The 18270-nt window shown below is 34.2% G+C and overlaps 2 protein-coding genes across 2 annotated transcripts; one reads left to right on the forward strand and one right to left on the reverse strand.

The window, feature by feature from the left end:
* Positions 1 to 2145: 2145 nt before the first annotated feature.
* Positions 2146 to 5724, forward strand: LOC129885678 (L-galactose dehydrogenase). The gene is made up of 5 exons (XM_055960049.1): positions 2146 to 2418; positions 2768 to 2996; positions 3531 to 3830; positions 4275 to 4403; positions 5288 to 5724. The coding sequence occupies exons 1-5, from the start codon at positions 2243 to 2245 to the stop codon at positions 5417 to 5419; spliced, it is 966 nt and encodes a 321-aa protein (XP_055816024.1). The 5' UTR covers positions 2146 to 2242; the 3' UTR covers positions 5420 to 5724.
* Positions 5725 to 5856: 132 nt separating this feature from the next.
* LOC129885679 (probable protein S-acyltransferase 23) lies at positions 5857 to 17202 on the reverse strand. The gene is made up of 13 exons (XM_055960050.1): positions 16791 to 17202; positions 16551 to 16691; positions 15506 to 15618; positions 13785 to 13864; positions 12115 to 12278; positions 9747 to 9885; positions 9560 to 9659; positions 8643 to 8694; positions 8484 to 8561; positions 8289 to 8387; positions 7422 to 7500; positions 7157 to 7305; positions 5857 to 6493 (listed from the first exon to the last, which is right to left on the reverse strand). The coding sequence occupies exons 1-13, from the start codon at positions 17034 to 17036 to the stop codon at positions 6305 to 6307; spliced, it is 1629 nt and encodes a 542-aa protein (XP_055816025.1). The 5' UTR covers positions 17037 to 17202; the 3' UTR covers positions 5857 to 6304.
* Positions 17203 to 18270: the final 1068 nt, after the last annotated feature.

The raw sequence follows: 18270 nt of genomic DNA on the forward strand, positions 1-18270 counted from the left end.
CCCACAAATGATAATAAAATGAAACTATACCCATATGAAGTAATAAACTAGTAATATTTGTTATCTCGTGTAATTTTCCTAAATTAAGGACCAGCACAAAATAGTGGTAAAAGTGCAAATGAGCGTGTGAAATTACCTTCAACAGCAAGCAGGCCGAACAATCTTTGTCCAATCAAATATAGCCCAGGCCCATTAATGGCCCACAACAAAGGTTATTTCTCGCATAAGTTACAATTGGTGAAATTTTCTGAGCACTCAATATTAGTGTTAAATTTCTACCCAAAAAAATAAAAAATTAGTGTTAAATTAATTACCTATAATATCAGTGTTATTATGTTTACAAAAAATATCTTATTTTAATAATCAGAAGTATCAAAATAAGTAGAATCCCCCTATTAATTGATCCCGAATTTAACGCAAAATAAATAAGTTGTAATACATGGGAAAGTTTAAGGATCATGTAATTATACTACTGAATACAATAAAGTAAATTCCAATATATTAAGCATACAATAAAAAAATTCCAATATATTATACAAATGAGTGATACAGTAACATATAAAAGTTTTAAACCACTTAATACCTTAAAGTGAAGTCTAACACATTAAACATACAAAAAAATTAATACATTATCATACATGTAAGTTAACTACTCATATAAAAAAAAAATACAAAGAAAAATTATACGTTAAAAGTTGAAACTACTGAATACATTAAAAGTGAGTTCTCATTCATTAAATATACCAAACAAATGATACATTTTCACGCATGAAAGTTAACTGCTCATATAAAGAAATACAAAGAAAAAATGATATGTTAACAATTAAAACTACTGAATACATTAAAAGTGAGTTCTAATACATTAAATATATAAAACAAATGACACAGCATAAAAGTTACTGCTCATACAAAAAAATGCAGTTAAAAGCCAACTTTTGGATAAATATAAAACCAAAGAGAAAATGCATATATCCATTCCTCCCGTTTCTTTTTAATTATCATGATAATGTTCTGACAAATTAATTAGAAGTGTTGTTTAACTAATATATTTCTTATAATTTTTTTAATTTTTATTAATGTATGTGCCTCTTAATTCTAAAATAATTAATGCTAGGCAAAGTTGGAAAAATAAGTGAATTGTTGAGACATTTTTAAATTGACAACTACTCCCTCCATTCCAAAACAAGTGAATTGTTGAGGCATTTTTCATAGTTCAAATTAACTTAAATCATCAAGAATAATTTTGGAATTTTCTTCCATTTTTACTCTTCATTTGAATTTCTATGTGATGAGTTCAAAAAACTTTAATTATTTTAAAGGAGTAATTAAAAAGGGTAAAAATGAAAAGTAATGTCTAATTAATGTCTTAATATTCTTTTCTTACACTTTGTTTGAATGGTTGTTATATATTGTTTCATAATGTATTGCATCGTACTATATTATTTTAATTAATGCAATATTTAGATAAATTGTATCGTTCTCCGTTGTTACATAATATTACATATTCATAATTTGAATGATAAACCTACAATAAATTGTAAGGTACGAGGTAGACCTTCTATGAAAAGATAAGGTAAATAACAAAATAAAATTATTAAATAATAATTAAAGACAAAACGAGAAGAAATATTTTGAAATAAATATTTTTATTATACGTAACAACTAAAAAGTAACGGAGGGAGTATTAGAGTAAAAGAGGAAAAGAGTGATAAATACAAAATCAAAGAGTAAATGCTTAAATCTTTATTTATCATATTTTTCATTACTCTCATCCATTTCAAAAAATTTCAAAAATCCCTTCTTTTCATCCGGATACATTAATTTTGATTCATAAACTATCTCTATGTTCAATGTATCATGCTTTAAATGTTACCTGCTGATACATAAAATCCTAATTAATGTATCCGGATGAAAATATTTTTAAGAAATTTTTATAAATTAAAAAAAATAGAAAAAATGATAACTAGCTCTTTACACCATGTAATTTATGTAAGTTTTCCTTAAATTAAAAAAAAAAAAAGGAGGGGGCGGTGGTGGTGGTATTTTCTATTTTTACATTGGAGTATTTTGGTGAAATATCGATATTATTAGTAAATATTTAATATAATATTTATGACCTGCTTAATTTTTCCGAGTCAGCCAGATCTAACTGAATTTATAGCGGGGAAATCAATAGCATCACTCATCCAATCACATTTGTCATCGTCTTATTGAAGCACAAGACATTTGAAAACCCTAATCAATGGCAGCTCAGACATTGCACCTCCGGCCACTGGGCAATACTGGACTCAAACTCAGCTCCGTCGGCTTCGGCGCTTCTCCTCTCGGCAAGGTTTTCGGTGATGTCTCCGAACAAGACGCCTTTGCCGCCGTCCGTGAAGCCTTTCGCCTCGGCGTCAACTTCTTTGACACTTCCCCGTACATAATATATCTCTTTCTCATCCTATTTTTTAGACCCAAGTTATCCAGCAGATAATCATGTATGGATTTTCTTTTAGAAATCCAGATATAGTTGAATTTTGTCTTTAATAGCATATATTTAAATTACATCAGCATTTAGTGTTATGAGTAGTGTATTCTGTCATATCAGCACGCATTGATTTCAATTTGGATCAACCTCTGTCATTTGAGTTTTTTGAAAGACAGGGAATCTGCATAAGTGACTGAAACTTTGGGTCCGCTTCTTGAATCATTTTGCTGTTTAATTCGGAAATGATAGGTGAACTACTGAAATTATTGGTCCTTTTTAAACATTGGTGACTTTCAGGTTTTATGGAGGAACATTATCGGAAAAGGTACTGGGGAAAGCTTTGAAGGCTCTTGGAGTACCTAGAGATCAGTACATTGTGTCTACAAAATGTGGGAGGTACAAAGAGGGATTTGATTTCAGTGCTGAGAGAGTGACTAAAAGCATTGATGAGAGCTTGGAGAGGCTGCAGCTTGATTATGTTGATATGTTACAATGTCATGATATTGAATTTGGATCCCTCGATCAGGTGCTTTATTGATCATTTAAGTTTGATTTGTCTCTCTGATATTCTAGGAGTCTACTTTTAACAACGATTTTTCTAAATACTTCGTAAATATGTATAATAAAAAAGGATTATGATTTATAAGTCTTTGATATTGTTTCGAAACATGTCACATTAACTTTTAATAATGTCTGATGCTTATTAAAATTAGAATGTTTTGATCCTCATACTTTGAAATTTGTCATTCCTTCAAATTGAAGGGAGTTCCTCATAGGTCTGGCTAAATGATTTGTTAACCTTGTAAATCTGTTATAATTCCTTCCTCAACTTGTCATCTTGATTACACATCAAACTACGTGATTTGTTCTCAGTGTTTGATATGTCTGGTTTTCAAAATCCTATCTTTCTTTGTGACATTATCCAAGAGCTAGTCTTTGTTTTGGAAGTAAGATTTACAGCCCTCCTTCCCCCTTTCCCACTTTATCACAATTTTGTTCGTGGAAAGTATGTAGTTTTAGCAAGGGAGTTTTAGTGGACGTTCTTTTTTTTCCCGAACAGATTGTAAATGAGACTCTTCCTGCCCTTCTAAAGCTGAAGCAAGCTGGAAAGATCCGTTTCATTGGTATAACTGGCCTTCCTTTGGGGATATTCACTTATGTGCTTGATCGCGTCCCTCCAGGCACAGTTGATGTCATCTTGTCATATTGTCACTACAGTATCAACGATTCAACTTTGGAGGATCTGTTGCCATACCTGAAGAGTAAGGGTGTGGGAGTGATCAGTGCTTCTCCTCTTTCAATGGGTCTTCTTACTGAGGCTGGAGGTCCAGAGTGGCACCCTGCTTCTTCTGAACTTAAGGTCAATTATTCTTTTTTCTCCTTTATTAATACTATCCTATAAGAGCGTGGATTACTTGCTAACAGTGCCATGCTTTAGATTCATTATGTTGTACTATCTCTACAATCTATTCATTTCTTCCCATCTGATCTGCCATTAGATGAAGATTGAATATTTGGATGTCGTACTCGGACAATTCTTTTTAATTCATTTAAGAGATTGCTTATTGAAAATAGAACATACAGAAGATCTCACTGACAACGAGCTATTGACTTTTAAATCCATGGACGGCTTCTAACTTGTGATATTAGATGTCTTATTTTCAACTTGTACTTGGCCGTGACCACTCTCTCGAAGTTGTTCTTCTCTCCGCTCTTCAATGCATCTTCCTGAGTCTTCTCTCAAAATAAAAAGACCTTTTCCTTAATTTCCTTACTCATATGTTTGCATATTTTGCATCACCAGGCTGCCTGCCAAGCTGCTGTTGATCATTGCAAAGAAAGGGGAAAGAATATCTCAAAATTAGCCTTGCAGTACAGCTTAGCAAATACTGATATTTCTACCATACTAGTGGGGATGAAGTCCGTTAAAGAGGTTTTCTTTTTCCATCGATCTTGATCCTCCATATCTAATTCTGCATTTATGAATCCTATGCGATCTTTTGAACTTGTGTTGTCTTCTTTCTAGGTATTGATATTTTTTAAAAAAAACTAAAGATCTAGGTATTGATATTATATTTTACTTCTGCCATTAAAAGGATTGGCTGGCTTCACTATGCTGCTGAAAGAAAAAAAAGTAGGAAACAGAATGGTTAATGCATTGACAGATAAAAAATGGATTTGCTTTCTTATACAGACTACCAATTGGACAAAATAGTAGGATTAGGTAGAAAATCATGACCTTTTGAACAGGACAGTGACATTGAGCAAGTGAATAGGTACAAAAGAATGAGCCTGCAGTCTGGTGTTTTCCCACGTTTGCAAATTGTTCTTTGTCAACTTTCCTGTCAAAGCATATGCGTGGTCATATTCTCTTTCTTGTTTCAACATCACCTAAAAACCGACGCATAGATGATAATTGGTTACTCTCCTGAGTCCTGGCAAGCTTTAAGTTAGAAGTATGCATGTCATATTTTCATTTCATTTTCGGAAATGAGTGCTGATTGACGTCCTGAGTGGAGCAGAATGGATGCGAGCTTTCATTTAGATTGAGGAATAGTTGATTGATTGATTGTTTCGGTACTAGTTAACTTGCAAGTCCTTTCTGGAAGTCTGTTTGAGCTGGAAGCTTGAGGAACATAGATTTTGCAACAAATGTCCGACAATGTTTATCCGAGTGCCTATCCCAAGCATCCATTTTAGATGGTTTTTTGTGTGTCCTCTTGTCCATCCACTCAGATTGTTTGTGTTCACATTTTCCTATGGATTATTTTTATTGAAGACTATTGGCTTGTGTCATGATATGTCTTTTGCTTGAAGGTGGAGGAAAATATAGCAGCTGCCCTAGAACTAGCAACGGCTGGGATGGATGAAGAAATATTATCAGAGATCACAGACATTCTGAAACCAGTGAAGAATCAGACATGGCCTAGCGGTATCCAAAAAGATTGAATTGTTTGATTGTTAAACGAGCTCCTTGTTGTGCATGTTTATTTTCACTCGGACATATAAAACTTAGTCCAAGTTGAAATTGTATATTGTATTCTTTGAGCTTTTACCTATCAAAATTAAAATAATGAATAAATGTTGCAGTGTTTTAAGTATAGGAGGCCAGTTTTGATTTTTATTGTTTTTTTGGGGAACTGTATGAATGGAGACTTAATGGGAGAATTTGATCTAAGGTTGTGGACAATATGGTTCAAGTTTACGAAAAATTACTGTGATGTTTTAGTTTTGGGGACCAAATTTTATTCAAAGACCTTCAATTCAGATTGCAAATTGTGTTTGCTCCAAGTGGTAAAAGATATGATATGAAGATAGGATCTTGTCTTTTCACAGTATCAAAATTTGATCCGGAAAGACCTAAATATGGATCGAGTTACAGTAAATATCAATCATCATTAAATATTGGATATTCAAGCAATGGTAAAAGAATATTTATAACGGTTTGTACTCAGCGGTAACGGAATATTAAATGAAATTACAGTAAAATTTCTCCTTAATATTACTACACACATCCGCCCTAAAACTCTTCCCCCCCATCCATTGTCGACTTCTCATCACTCGAACATTTGATACGTGAAGATGTACAAAGAACAGTATGAGTTTTATGCAGCAAGAGTTACAGATTTTCCCTCCTAAAATTTTGTGGGATGATATATATATTTTACAATGTAAATAAAACCAGAGCCCCTCACATTTATGTTTTTTGGTACATTGGGAAAGAATCGAAATAAACCAAAGCCTCTAGGATCCTTTTACAAATACTGAAGAGGTCACCTGGAGGCGTCTGGTAATATATGCATCCTTTATAGCAAGCAGGAATTATAAATGCTGCTATCTTGCGACGTGCTGCAATGATGGCCATGCAATCTCATCATCATTTGTGTAACCATTGATAAGGAAATCAGAGCAATTCTTTCGACATCCATGGTTATAGGGATTTCGGAACCTCCCATCTGGACCACGAAGATACCCATATCTCACAGCATTTGCCATCTCATTCGTTGTGAGATTCCGAGCTATCTGCTTGGAAGGAAAAGATTTCATCAAGTCAAATTTTCATTCATTTATCAGGACATACAAGAAAAATTCATAAAGGAAAGCTCCTCTGCATTACGATACTGATGCCCTACTGTGATACATCTCTTAAATATTAATCCCTCATAAAGAGAGGGTAGTCGGTACATTAAAACCCAGCCACCCTTTTTCTCTTTCAAAAGCACTCACAAGAGATGAATTCACATCATTCAAGTTAGACTGCATAAAGAAGGACGACCAACAGATTCCATATCCAGCACCAGTGCATCAAAGATGCTGAAAACTGTTCCAAGTATGTCAAGAACTGTTTAAACAATCAATGATCTTATTGAGTATAGCTCCAAATTCACTATTATGAACATAGAAGATGAGGAAGCAAAACTTAAGCTCATTGGAAAGTCTTTGAGTGCTTAATAATTCACCTACTGTGGTTTCAGAAAAAAGTATACAACTGTTGATATATACAGGATTTGGTTCATTTATACTAACTAGTTTGGGGAATTTCATTCCCTTTCAAGGCCATTATTCAATCAGATCTAGGGGGAAGGGTAGGAGTGCTTCTAAAGTGAATCATGAGCAAGATATCTATAGGCTTCAGTTGCTTAAATGTCCAAGAAGGACAAGAAAACCAAGAAATCTAATCTATACCTGGGATATCTGTATTACGCACAGAGTTACAGCAGCAATTAGAATAACCCCATCCATAAACAGAAAAGCGAATACACCAGGATACGCAAAGAAAACATGATGTAACCACAATTCATCGGCTACCAACAATGGCACTGATGTCCAAATTCCTGCAAGAGGTAAAAGGTTCCAACTGTCTTAAACAACCCAGCGTCACTTTATTAGAGTATGCTCCCAGTATCATTCTTAAGACTATTAGTACTAAGATAAAGTTCTTTTAACATACTTTGAAGAGCAACTGCAGCACCAATTATAGATGTCAAAGAACCCATACAAAGGAAAATGAAGAAGTCTCGCTTATTCCTCTGCAAGGTTCAGCAAAAATGACAACGAATCAATGGTCAAAAGCACAGGAATTAAGAAAAATACTTGCAGAACTCCTACAACTTGGATTATGCAAGAAGTGTTTGTAACCTACATTTAGTGAGGAAATCAACAAACTGATGCAAGATAGCCAAAAGAAAGAAAAGGAATTAGAAATGAAATTGATGTCTCACAAATCTCAGAAAGGAAGTGTTGTTTATGTAAGTACTGTTAGTGTCAAGGCCCACGAGCTGCATCAATAATACTAATACCATCGCCCAAGAAACTCTTCAGTAGTGTATTATCATAGTTTACCGAAGATGTGAGCAAACATAGGAGTCATGAACAGGAATATAAAGTAAAAAAACAAATTACCAAGTTCCTGTTTGGCCATGAATAATTGTCACTTTTTTTACAGTTTGGACATGGAAGTGTTACAATTTTCCGGAATTCAAATAACTCCAAAAAGCTGTTTCCACAATTTTCACTCTAAATCATTCACAAAAATGAAAAAACAATTCCAATTTGTATGCATGTCCAAACACAACTTCCAATTTCTAAATACCATTTTCAACTTGAAAACAAATAATGCTACTTTTTTCAAATTTCACAGTTTTTATGTTCCAACGCCCACTAACACTCATTTGTATCGCATCCGACCAGAAAGGTCCCCCAGAGGATAAAACAGGAGGAATAACCAGCATACAGAAAAAAAAGAACTAGACAAATCAACAGCTAGCACATTTTTGTACACTGCATATGTTCCTTTAGTAGCTTTAAATAGTCATACCTTCCCCACACAATTTGAGACCCAAGGGCAATGATGATCAAATTGTTCAACACAGCGGTTGCAAGTAGGACAGTGTTTTGACCGAACAGGTCGTATGATCTGGCATAAAAATGTTCAACAATCAACATACAACACAAATGCATCATCAACAGAGAATATATCTTGTAGTAAAAAGACTAGGTTTTTCTGAGAAACCTTGCAGGTGGGACAAAGCTGTGACCAGTTCCCAGTCCAACTGGAAGTATTGTTCAGATCAATATTCAATAGAGGATCCTGGAAGAATCAGCTAACATCATTAAGTAAATTGGAGGACATCAAAATCATTGTTGAATAATTCCAAAATGAGAGTGGTACCTGAGCATCAGGTTGACCAGCAACCCCGGTCTTGATGTAACCTGGATCTTTACTGCAAAGAAAATGAAACGATCATCTTTGGCTCCATAAGGCATGAGAAGCTAAGTGCAGGCATATTTTCACCAAAAAGAAACACGTATGACAAAATGTTTATGTATAGCTTTCAGGGTCAAAACTAGGATATTGCCACATAAACAAGTCCACTCATTTAATCCAACATTGTACAGGATAAACTCCACAAAATCTATAACAATGTCTAGGGATCATAGTGATATAAAGGACAAGAAAGAGAAGACTGATTGAGTAGATGGTTCACCAATGATAATGGTGAAAGAGAAGGGAAACAAGGGAAAGGAAGATGCTTCATCTTTAAGAACAAATGATTCTTTTGCATTAAAAAATCAGTTTTTCTTCCACTTTATCAAAATCCAGTCTGGAAAGATCTAACTTCCTCCTTTCATAAATTTATGGTTTTTATGGATCACTGAATCACACAGGTTAACTTTTATGTGTCAGGGAACATGTCAGTTCATTGCAGTTCTATGACTGTGACTGCTACCGGCGTTCCAGAGTGCTGTGTTCCTCTTCTAGTACATATATAAAATTTGTGCATATCATACTACAGAGCTTGTAGAATTAGGCAAAGGGAAATAACAGATTATGAGCAACATTTGCACTTTACACCAATATCAAATGCTACATTTGCCTCGAAGTTTCCGTGCCTCATACGATAAACTGAGGAACCCCTTGGACACTACCATACTCTGAATACTTTGATTATTTACTTAAACAGAATAAAACACAAAAATTCCCAGACTTCAATACAATATGGGTTTAGGCGTTTAGCACAATATCATAGTAAATTAAGTGGGTTTTGTTGCCACAATCACTCAAGTAATTAAACATGAAAAAGTTACCTACTGCAACGAACTAACACTAGGAGCGCAGCAACTGCCAGGGAAACAGCAGTCCATCCCCAAAGTGCGACAACAGCAGTAACTTTTGTAAGACCAGGAGCTAGCATAAACAAGATCCACTAACAATTAGCAAGTGCTGCCTCCAATTAAAAGAACAAAAAATGCCATTAGAAGTACCATCACCCACCAGAGAGGACTGAACTGATGAAGAGAATGATGTTGACAACAACAACAGAGAATAGAATTGGAGCATAACCTTTATGCCCCATTTTATTAGGGAAAACCTTGTCTTTCCACTGCTTTCTCTGTGACCGTTGGGCATTAGACTGCAAAAAATTGAATTTCAAACTGTCATTCAGGCAAAATACTTCCAACCCCAAGACACTGCAACAAAAGTGAGAAATAGTAACTGCATAACGATAGAGAGAAAAATCAGCATGGTACTTGAAATTGTAAGCTGACAGATGACATAATTTATCTTAAGTGCTAAATTTTCCCCCATTTTTAAAGTTTGTTTGGGGACAAGGATGTTGAAACTCTAAGAAAAATAGATCGAACAACACCTGAGAGCAGTTTACAGAAAAACAGTAGGATGACCTAACAAAATCTTCACCGCTGACTCTTTTAATTGAAAGTCAAGAAAATCATAAAGAATGCTGCACTGAAGCATAATATGATTACATTACAACAACAACATTATGCCCCAATTGCATGCTAGTTGGTGTTTCACTAACCGTTTCGCTTCATTTGATTATGTAGCCAAGAGAAAAATTAAGAATATTGTGTAGAATATTCTTAAAATTATGTCATAAATAAAGAATTCCAAGAATTACGAACTTTCCTTATTTCATGCAGTGCAAGACTCCTATATAAGGCCTTCTTTTAGGTTAACTAGACTTTTTCTGCTTTGACATCTTTCATCTACTTGGGTTCATTGTAGTCTGGTTGAGATTCTAATGAAAACTGAAAATGCAGCCTTTGACTATTCAATTATCAAAAGCAACAGAAAGTAATAAAACCGGCAAATCACTAGCATAATCTTTTTTTTGAGGATAGTAACAGTATTCTCTATATTCACACGTATACTACATCCAACATATGTAGTTCCCCTCAAAAAGTATTACAACCTAATCATATTGCCCCCTATCACCTCTATTTCTTACAAATAATCTAAAACATCCAAAATATCTTATGCTTGGACTAAAATATTTTGTTTACCCCAAAAATAATACAATGCTAGACTATTCATCTTGAATCACTAGCATAATCTCATAAACGTATAATGAGTCTCGATAGTTAGCTCTCGGCCTTCCGGTCAAAAAACAATGTCGATGAAGGTGTGTAGGTGCACTATTCCGTGGTAGGGATTGTAACTCTTGCAACAAAGATGAAATTGAAAGCATTAGTGGGCATGAAATCTTAGAGAAATTACCAAGGGTGAGTAGTGAGCACCTTATCTGCTCTAAGATTTGTTTGCTCTTAATTTTTCAAGTTCCACAATTGATAAAACAAGAACCTATGATTGCATTTTAGAGGACCCACCATTCAACATTTGAACTACATAAATGCCTACTGAAACCATGCCAAACTTTCCAGTTTTGATACAGCTACATTTAATAAGTCAAATTTCAAAGCAAACAGCCAGGACTGCCTTTTCCAATACAGTACCATGTGCTACAAGAACATCGCAGGCATTCCCTCTTTCATTGCGCAAAACAGAAAAAAGTAAAAGGCTTTATCCTAAATATAATCCAACATTTTCTTTCATGCCTTATAAGGCAATCAATCTTTTGTGCAAGGAACATTTTGAAACTAAAACTTACTCTGCAAGATTTACGAGCTTCATCATGCAAACTTCCCTTTTTCAGAATAAAATCTCATGGATTAGAGTCACACAACTAGAGCAAGAAATGTGTTCTAAATAACTGTCATGCAACATGCTCACAAGCATTACTTCACCATGAACTATAAGGTTTGCTATGAGTTTGAGATTAGGAGAAGCCTTTACCATTTGGAATCATAAATTAAGTGCCCAATTATTTTAGACATACAGTCCTTCCATAATGAAATGAATTAAAACCACTTATAAAGAGCATTTTGCTCAAGAGAGATTAAGTTAGAAACATTCAATTAAATAGCAGGACAGGTTGGAAGTCGATTAAAAATACCTTCTTCACCATCTCTAAGGTATTTATTTGAGACTTGAAATTCATGACAATCCAAGGCATCCATGAAAATTATGAATTTCAGCAAGAATCCCCCCACCCCCAAAAAAAGAACCTAATTACAAGGAAGGACAGACACACAAATTACAAGGATTAGAATATTATTGCATAACCTGGCACGGCAGATTACAGGATCTTCACAAAAACATTTTTTTTTTGGGCGGGGTGGGGGTCGGTCAGTAAGATAGCACTATATGTTTTAAATAATCTCGTTCAGTATCACATTTGGATACAAGCAACCAATTAGAACTTCCAGGTGGAAAATCTTTCAAATTGTTCCAAAACTGTCATTAAGGACAATAGATAATTTCTATAAAAAGAGTTACCTACAAGTATAAGTGCTATTTGCCAATGACCTTTATCAGATGCAAGCTCTGCAGGAGTAAGTCCTGCATTATCTTTGACTGTTAATTCCTCCTTTGTGCCTGCATGTACAAGTAAAGTGCAAGCCTCTGCATTTCCTCTTAATGCTGCCCAATGCAAAGGAGTGCAACCTGCAAACATTTGAAGTATCAGCATTATGCAACTATGTTTGTGCTTCTAAACAAAAATGCGACGCCCTGATGTATGTAGATAGCAATTATCACGGTCAATCAGTAAAATTTAATGAAGAAAATAAGATCAACCAAAACCTCTTCCAGATAAAGCATTATTCACTAGCAATTATCATGGACAACCAGTAAAATTTAATTAAATTAATAAGATCAACCAAAACCTCTTCCAGATAAAGCATTATTCACATCATTCACGGTCAGAACCCTCCGAGGAAAAAAATGAGTAATTAAACATCACATGAGGTGAATGGATACTTAGTCCCAAACTTTCAGATATGCCCATGCCGAAATCTTAGAATGCTGCAAATGGAAATATAGGACCCATACGTTAATGGAGGAATGATAAGCAATCCCACATCAAAAGGAGAAAAGAAAACCTCAAACCACATTCTAAATCTTCACCTTCCAAAGGTTCACAAAGAAAAACACATAAAATCCCAATTGATTTCTACAAAACAACGAGAAGAGACTTGCTCAAAGGAGTTCTGGACTTCATTCTCCACTTAGTATATACCCTTGACAGCCAATATACAATTCTTCACAAAAAAGTCCTGCAATTTTACTTTCTTACACATCTTCCTATTAGATGTCAGTTGAATTTGGAAGACTTCCATGAACAACATATATGTGCACTTTCTTATCGTATGTAAAAGATTCAGTAATGCAACAATGTATTACAAAAAGGTAGCCCCTTCCATACAAGAATCCAAGCATATAACGGCTACGATATTTACGCATTTTTGAGCATTGAGATTAATTAGAAGTTCTTTTTCGTTTTTTGGATAAGTAAGATACGTTAAATGTTTAAAGACCAATATGATATAATGATTCCCTTCTAATAATAATTAAAAAAAAGAGCAAAAATTCACTAAAGGAGGAAGGAATCCAAAATCTGATAATTAATCTAAGACTCTAAGTAAGAGTATGTCATAGCAACAAGGACCCAACAATTACAAGATGCTAAAGCTTTATGTTTTGTCCCAGATCAAGTGAAATTCAAACCGTTGCTTTCTTTCTGTCCATTGTTTATGAAGTTTCAAGCAAAAGGGGGGACAAAGTATAAAATTTATGTAGACCATCATTTTATTAAAAGAAACATCAGAAAATAAACTACTAATTAGATGCTTAGAATCTCCATCTATAATCAAACTTAGACAAGAGAAGAAATTATTAGACACTGCAACTAACATTTCATATTTACACAAGCATTTTTTATAAGACATAATTACACAGGCATAACTGTTGGATAACATTGACTCTGATGCAACACTGTGTAACATACCATCTTCAGTGCTGCATCAACTATCTCCATTTTCATCAAATTATCATAATTAATGACTATGATTGGCTCAGGCCACATGTTAAGCAAAAATCTCCCAAATTGCAAAAAGCATTACATTTATACCAAGAGAATTTAAGAAAATGGTACATTCAATATTAATATACCATCTTTATCTTGTCTCCCTTGGAAAGCATCTCTGAATAGAAGCAACCTAATTGTATCACCAAATCCCTTGAATGCAGCCCTAGTTGGAAATACCAGGGAAAATGCTTATAAGAAATCAGAACAAAATGGATAACTGCTGCTAAGAAATGAGAAAACAATATAAAGAACTAATGTGAAGATCAACTCAGTAAAACATTCATTTTTAAATTCCACAAACCAACATCAGAGGGCAAGAACTCTGCCTTCCGTGGCTTGATTAAACAAAATTTTCAATGTCCAATAGGGAATGCGGAACACCCCAAATTGCAAGCAATACCAGGAATAAAAGATTTAAGATACTTGGAGTAGAAAGGCGCATCAAAGCTTGAAAACTGAAAACTACATCAAAATCAAAATCAAGAGTGTTATACAATGTCAAACAATGATTCAGTCTCGCTGTTTAGATTTGTTGAGATGAAACTACTAATAGGAAGTTAGGAACAAGCATAAAGAAAGAGGGAAAATTACCAATCCAACTATAACCAAAGCTAGAAAACATGGACATCAAACTTCACATATACAAGTAATACTTGAGTCCTGATGTTATACACCACTAAGACCAGCGCAACACCAATCCACCGAGTTGGGACCTTCATCACTTTACTCTCCACTCTACAACTAAAAGACAACACTTCTTCCCAAGTTTTCTGTCTTAGTTAATCAAATGGGGATCTTTTAAAGAAGTTTGTGAGTTACTTTGTAAGAAACAAACTTCTGACCAAATAACCTATCAAATCCTTTATTCGAACAATGCGAAATCAGAAAGAAAGAGGAAGAGACATCCTTATCAGATTTAGGCACAGTATAGTGTTTACGACCTTTTAGTCATCAGAATTATTTTGGTACTTTCTATTGTATGTTGAATGACTGGAATCTATTATATGTGATAGTGGGATATATGAACTAGATGGAGTTTGTTTTTGTGTTGTGATCTGATAGTCTGAGTATTACTTCATGTAACCAAGGCTAGAGCAACTCCCATGGACATGTTAAACTTCCACGTTTTTGCTTCACTGACGGTATACCTTCTACTTAGAGTGGTACAGGATCTTCTCCTAAGGTTGTGGTTTAATATATTTAAAAATTTGGCGCTTAAATTTCTCACGTTCACGTCACGTACTTAATTAAGTTTACCTAGACTGCCTGAAGGCAGCTGAAATGGCTTCCAAAATAATTAGTTTCTTTACCATTGTGCAATGAGATACATAAGACTAAAATAAACAACAACAACATACCCAGTGCAATCCCACAAGTGGGGTCTGGGGAGGGTAGAATGTACGCAGACCTTACCACTATCTCATGGAGATAGAGAGTCTGTTTCCGAAAGATAGTCGAATCAAAAGTGTCGGCTAAGACTAAAATAAAAAAAATAAAAATAATAGAGGAGAATATCTTGGAATTTATATGTTTATTCAGTATTCATGATTAGGAAAGTAGCCAGATCTCAGGCAAGGCAAGAAGAAATATCTATAAGTAGAAGGATAGTTTCAGTCACAATAAAACTATAAGTGAACTTGCCATGAAACTAAAACAGCCTACAAACACATCCAGAGATCAGAACGAAAATACAGCAAGGAGTCATGAAAATTTGTCACTCGAAAATCAAGAAGATGATGGATTTTCAACTCAAAACTAAAAATTCATACTATAAGTCTATAAATGTTGGGGGTGCTAATCATACCAGTGAAGAGGGGTCCTCCCATCATTATCTGGCACATTAAGGTCAGCATGATACTTTGCAACAATGTGATTTACAAAAGCTGTTTGTCCATACTGAGCTGCAACATGAATTGCCTGTAAAGGAAGTACACATACTTCAACAGTTGATACAACTGACAAAAGAGCCTTCAAGGATAGCCTTATCCAAGAAGATTAGTTTCTAGAAGGCTCTAAAATCAGGATTTCACTCTGCCAAAATTTTGAATTATGTAATACATCTAGCATGCGCTCTAGGTCTGGGGAAAATGGAAGAAGATGACTAATGGTCAAGAGGAAGCACGAGAACGAGAAGTCAGTAACTGATTATGAAACTCGGATAAAATAATATAAGAATAATTAAGGCAAAGGTTCTGCATAATCCATCTGCCCCAAGTGTCCCTGCCGATACAAGCTCAGGTGATGGATCCTTTATTTCATTGAAACCTTACACTTGGGGACTAAATAAACAAACAGAACATAGTCCTTTTAATTCAAAGTTTTAACCAAATTCTCTTTTAGGTTTTTTAACTATGGGTTTTCAGCTACAAGCCTACAAACACTCACTCAATAAGAAAAACAACTAGAAACTTTATTAATTCTGTTGCATACAACTTGGACTGTAAATTCATGATCCAAATGACATAGCATACAATTGAAGTGTATTACCATCTCACCTAAAGAAGTTGCTTCATCCCACGAGGATTCAAAAGTTCAGGATGACAATTCAATAAGTTACAATAAATACCAATCTTTTTCCCTAAGTGACAATTTTATCACATAAAAGTAGAACTAAGGCAGTTCTGGAAGTTACACAGAGACCTAGCATTGGTAACAGTTCCATCATGGAACCAATGAAAACAAAACTTAGTTCCAGCTTAGCCTAAACGGAGACCAAGGGAATTAAAAAGGTTAAATACATCTTGTATTGCAAATACCAACTTATACAGATGAATTTGAAAATAACAATAATAATACCGGAATTATGACAAGTTGGACATTGCAAATGAACAGCAAGTATTCTATATTACCCGATAACCATTAACGTCAGCAGCCTCGACCCGCGCACCATTCTGCAACAACACATCGGCAGCTGCAATTGATCCCCGCACTGCTGCACAATGCAACGCAGTCTGCCCCGCATGGTTCACCGAATGGACATTTCCCCCGTGCTACACACGTCACCAAGTAGAAAACACCATACTTTATTTCCAAATGAACAATTAAAAACTCGATCCTCATTTTAAAAAAAAGAAGCCAAATGATAATACCTCGATGATATATTGGACAATATCAGCGAAATTATTGAGAGCAGCCCATTGAAGCGCGTAATATCCGTTGCCGTCCGGCTGATAAACGGAAACGCCGTCAACTTCAACGAATTTGCGGAGTTTGTCAAAATCACCGTAAGCGCAAGCAGAGTAAACATCGATTATGGCTGGTTCGTTAGGGTTTCGGAAATCTGAAGTCTGCTGATCATTGGAGTCAGAAACGATCTCGATTTCTGATGAAGCCATTGATAATGTGTAATTCGAAAATTCTGGATCCAAGTGTTGAGGTTAGTAATAGTTCATTCAATTGTCGTGAACATCTTTTTTTGCATTTACTGGGGAAGGTGGATATCATTCAAAGCACAATATTACTCAACTGTGTTAATTTGCTCAACACGATGAATTTTTAATGAGGAACATCAACTAACATGGGAAAATAAGGTAAAAGGGATAATTCAAACTTATATCCTATATCCTCAAACAAATAACTTAAAAGTTCTTTTAATTAAAATCCCCACTAATATGAGAAAATAAGGTAAAAGGGAGTTTCAAAAGAAATGAAGGATAGGGGATTTGTATTTTTTTTTTTTTTTTATTATAAATATTTAATTAGATGTTAATTATGAAGAGATGAAGTTGAATTAGAATATTTAAAAGTTTAGGGTAAAAATTTGAAGATCAAAAACTTTTAATAAAACCCTAATTTTCATTCATTTACTCCATTTTTTAAAACTTATGTTCTCTATTTCCCTCTTCTCTTCTCTTTTCTTTATTCCATTTTTTAAAACTTTTGTTCTTCATTTCCCTCCTCTCTTCTCTTCTCTTTTCTTTATTTTTTTAAACGCTCTTGTTTCTTTTTCTTTCATCTTCTTCTTCCTTAACTTCTTTACTTTTTTTCTTCTCCATTTTTCCTTTTCTTTTTAAACTTTTTGTGTTTTCATCTTCTTCTTTTAAATAACCCTAAATTGTTTAGTTCAAACAACAGAAGTTGTTTAAACAACCAACAATTATTTAAACAACCAAAAGTTGTTTAGTTCAAACAATCAGAAGATATTTAAACAACCCTAAGTTGTTTAGTTCAAACAACCAGAAGTTGTTTAAACAACCAAAAGTTGTTTAGTTCAAACAACCAGAAGATATTTAAACAACCCTAAGCTGTTTAGGTGTTTTTTACAACCCTCTTATATGTTGGACCTATTTGTAAATAGCAAAACTTTGGGGTGTATAAAAATATTCTTTTTTAAATTAGCATAACTCATTAATACTTAATTATACTAGAGTCTCTTTTACCCAATTTTTAAAACTTGTGTCCTATATCCTCAAACAGATAACTCAAAAGTCTCTTTTAATTAAAATCCCAACTAACATAAATCTATATGTATTACATTAAAATCACCAACGTTATTAAAGTATTTGATTCGTCCTTTTTTTTTATAGATAATATTATCTTTTCTTTTTTTTTAAAATTTTTATCATTTAA

This window comes from Solanum dulcamara, chromosome 4 (assembly GCF_947179165.1).
Source record: "Solanum dulcamara chromosome 4, daSolDulc1.2, whole genome shotgun sequence".
Lineage (NCBI taxonomy): Eukaryota > Viridiplantae > Streptophyta > Magnoliopsida > Solanales > Solanaceae > Solanum > Solanum dulcamara.

Bases quoted from the DNA above. Each gene is read 5' to 3' on its own strand.
- LOC129885678 (XM_055960049.1), top strand. From the start codon at position 2,243: ATGGCAGCTCAGACATTGCACCTCCGGCCACTGGGCAATACTGGACTC. The intron at 2,419-2,767 runs GTACATAATATA...GGTGACTTTCAG, and splicing joins AACTTCTTTGACACTTCCCC to GTTTTATGGAGGAACATTAT. The intron at 4,404-5,287 runs GTTTTCTTTTTC...TTTTGCTTGAAG, and splicing joins GGATGAAGTCCGTTAAAGAG to GTGGAGGAAAATATAGCAGC.
- LOC129885679 (XM_055960050.1), bottom strand. From the start codon at position 17,036: ATGGCTTCATCAGAAATCGAGATCGTTTCTGACTCCAATGATCAGCAG. The intron at 15,619-16,550 runs GTAATATAGAAT...CTTCCTTTACAG, and splicing joins CTGACGTTAATGGTTATCGG to GCAATTCATGTTGCAGCTCA. The intron at 7,501-8,288 runs GTATGACTATTT...TGAACCTTGCAG, and splicing joins TCTCAAATTGTGTGGGGAAG to AGGAATAAGCGAGACTTCTT.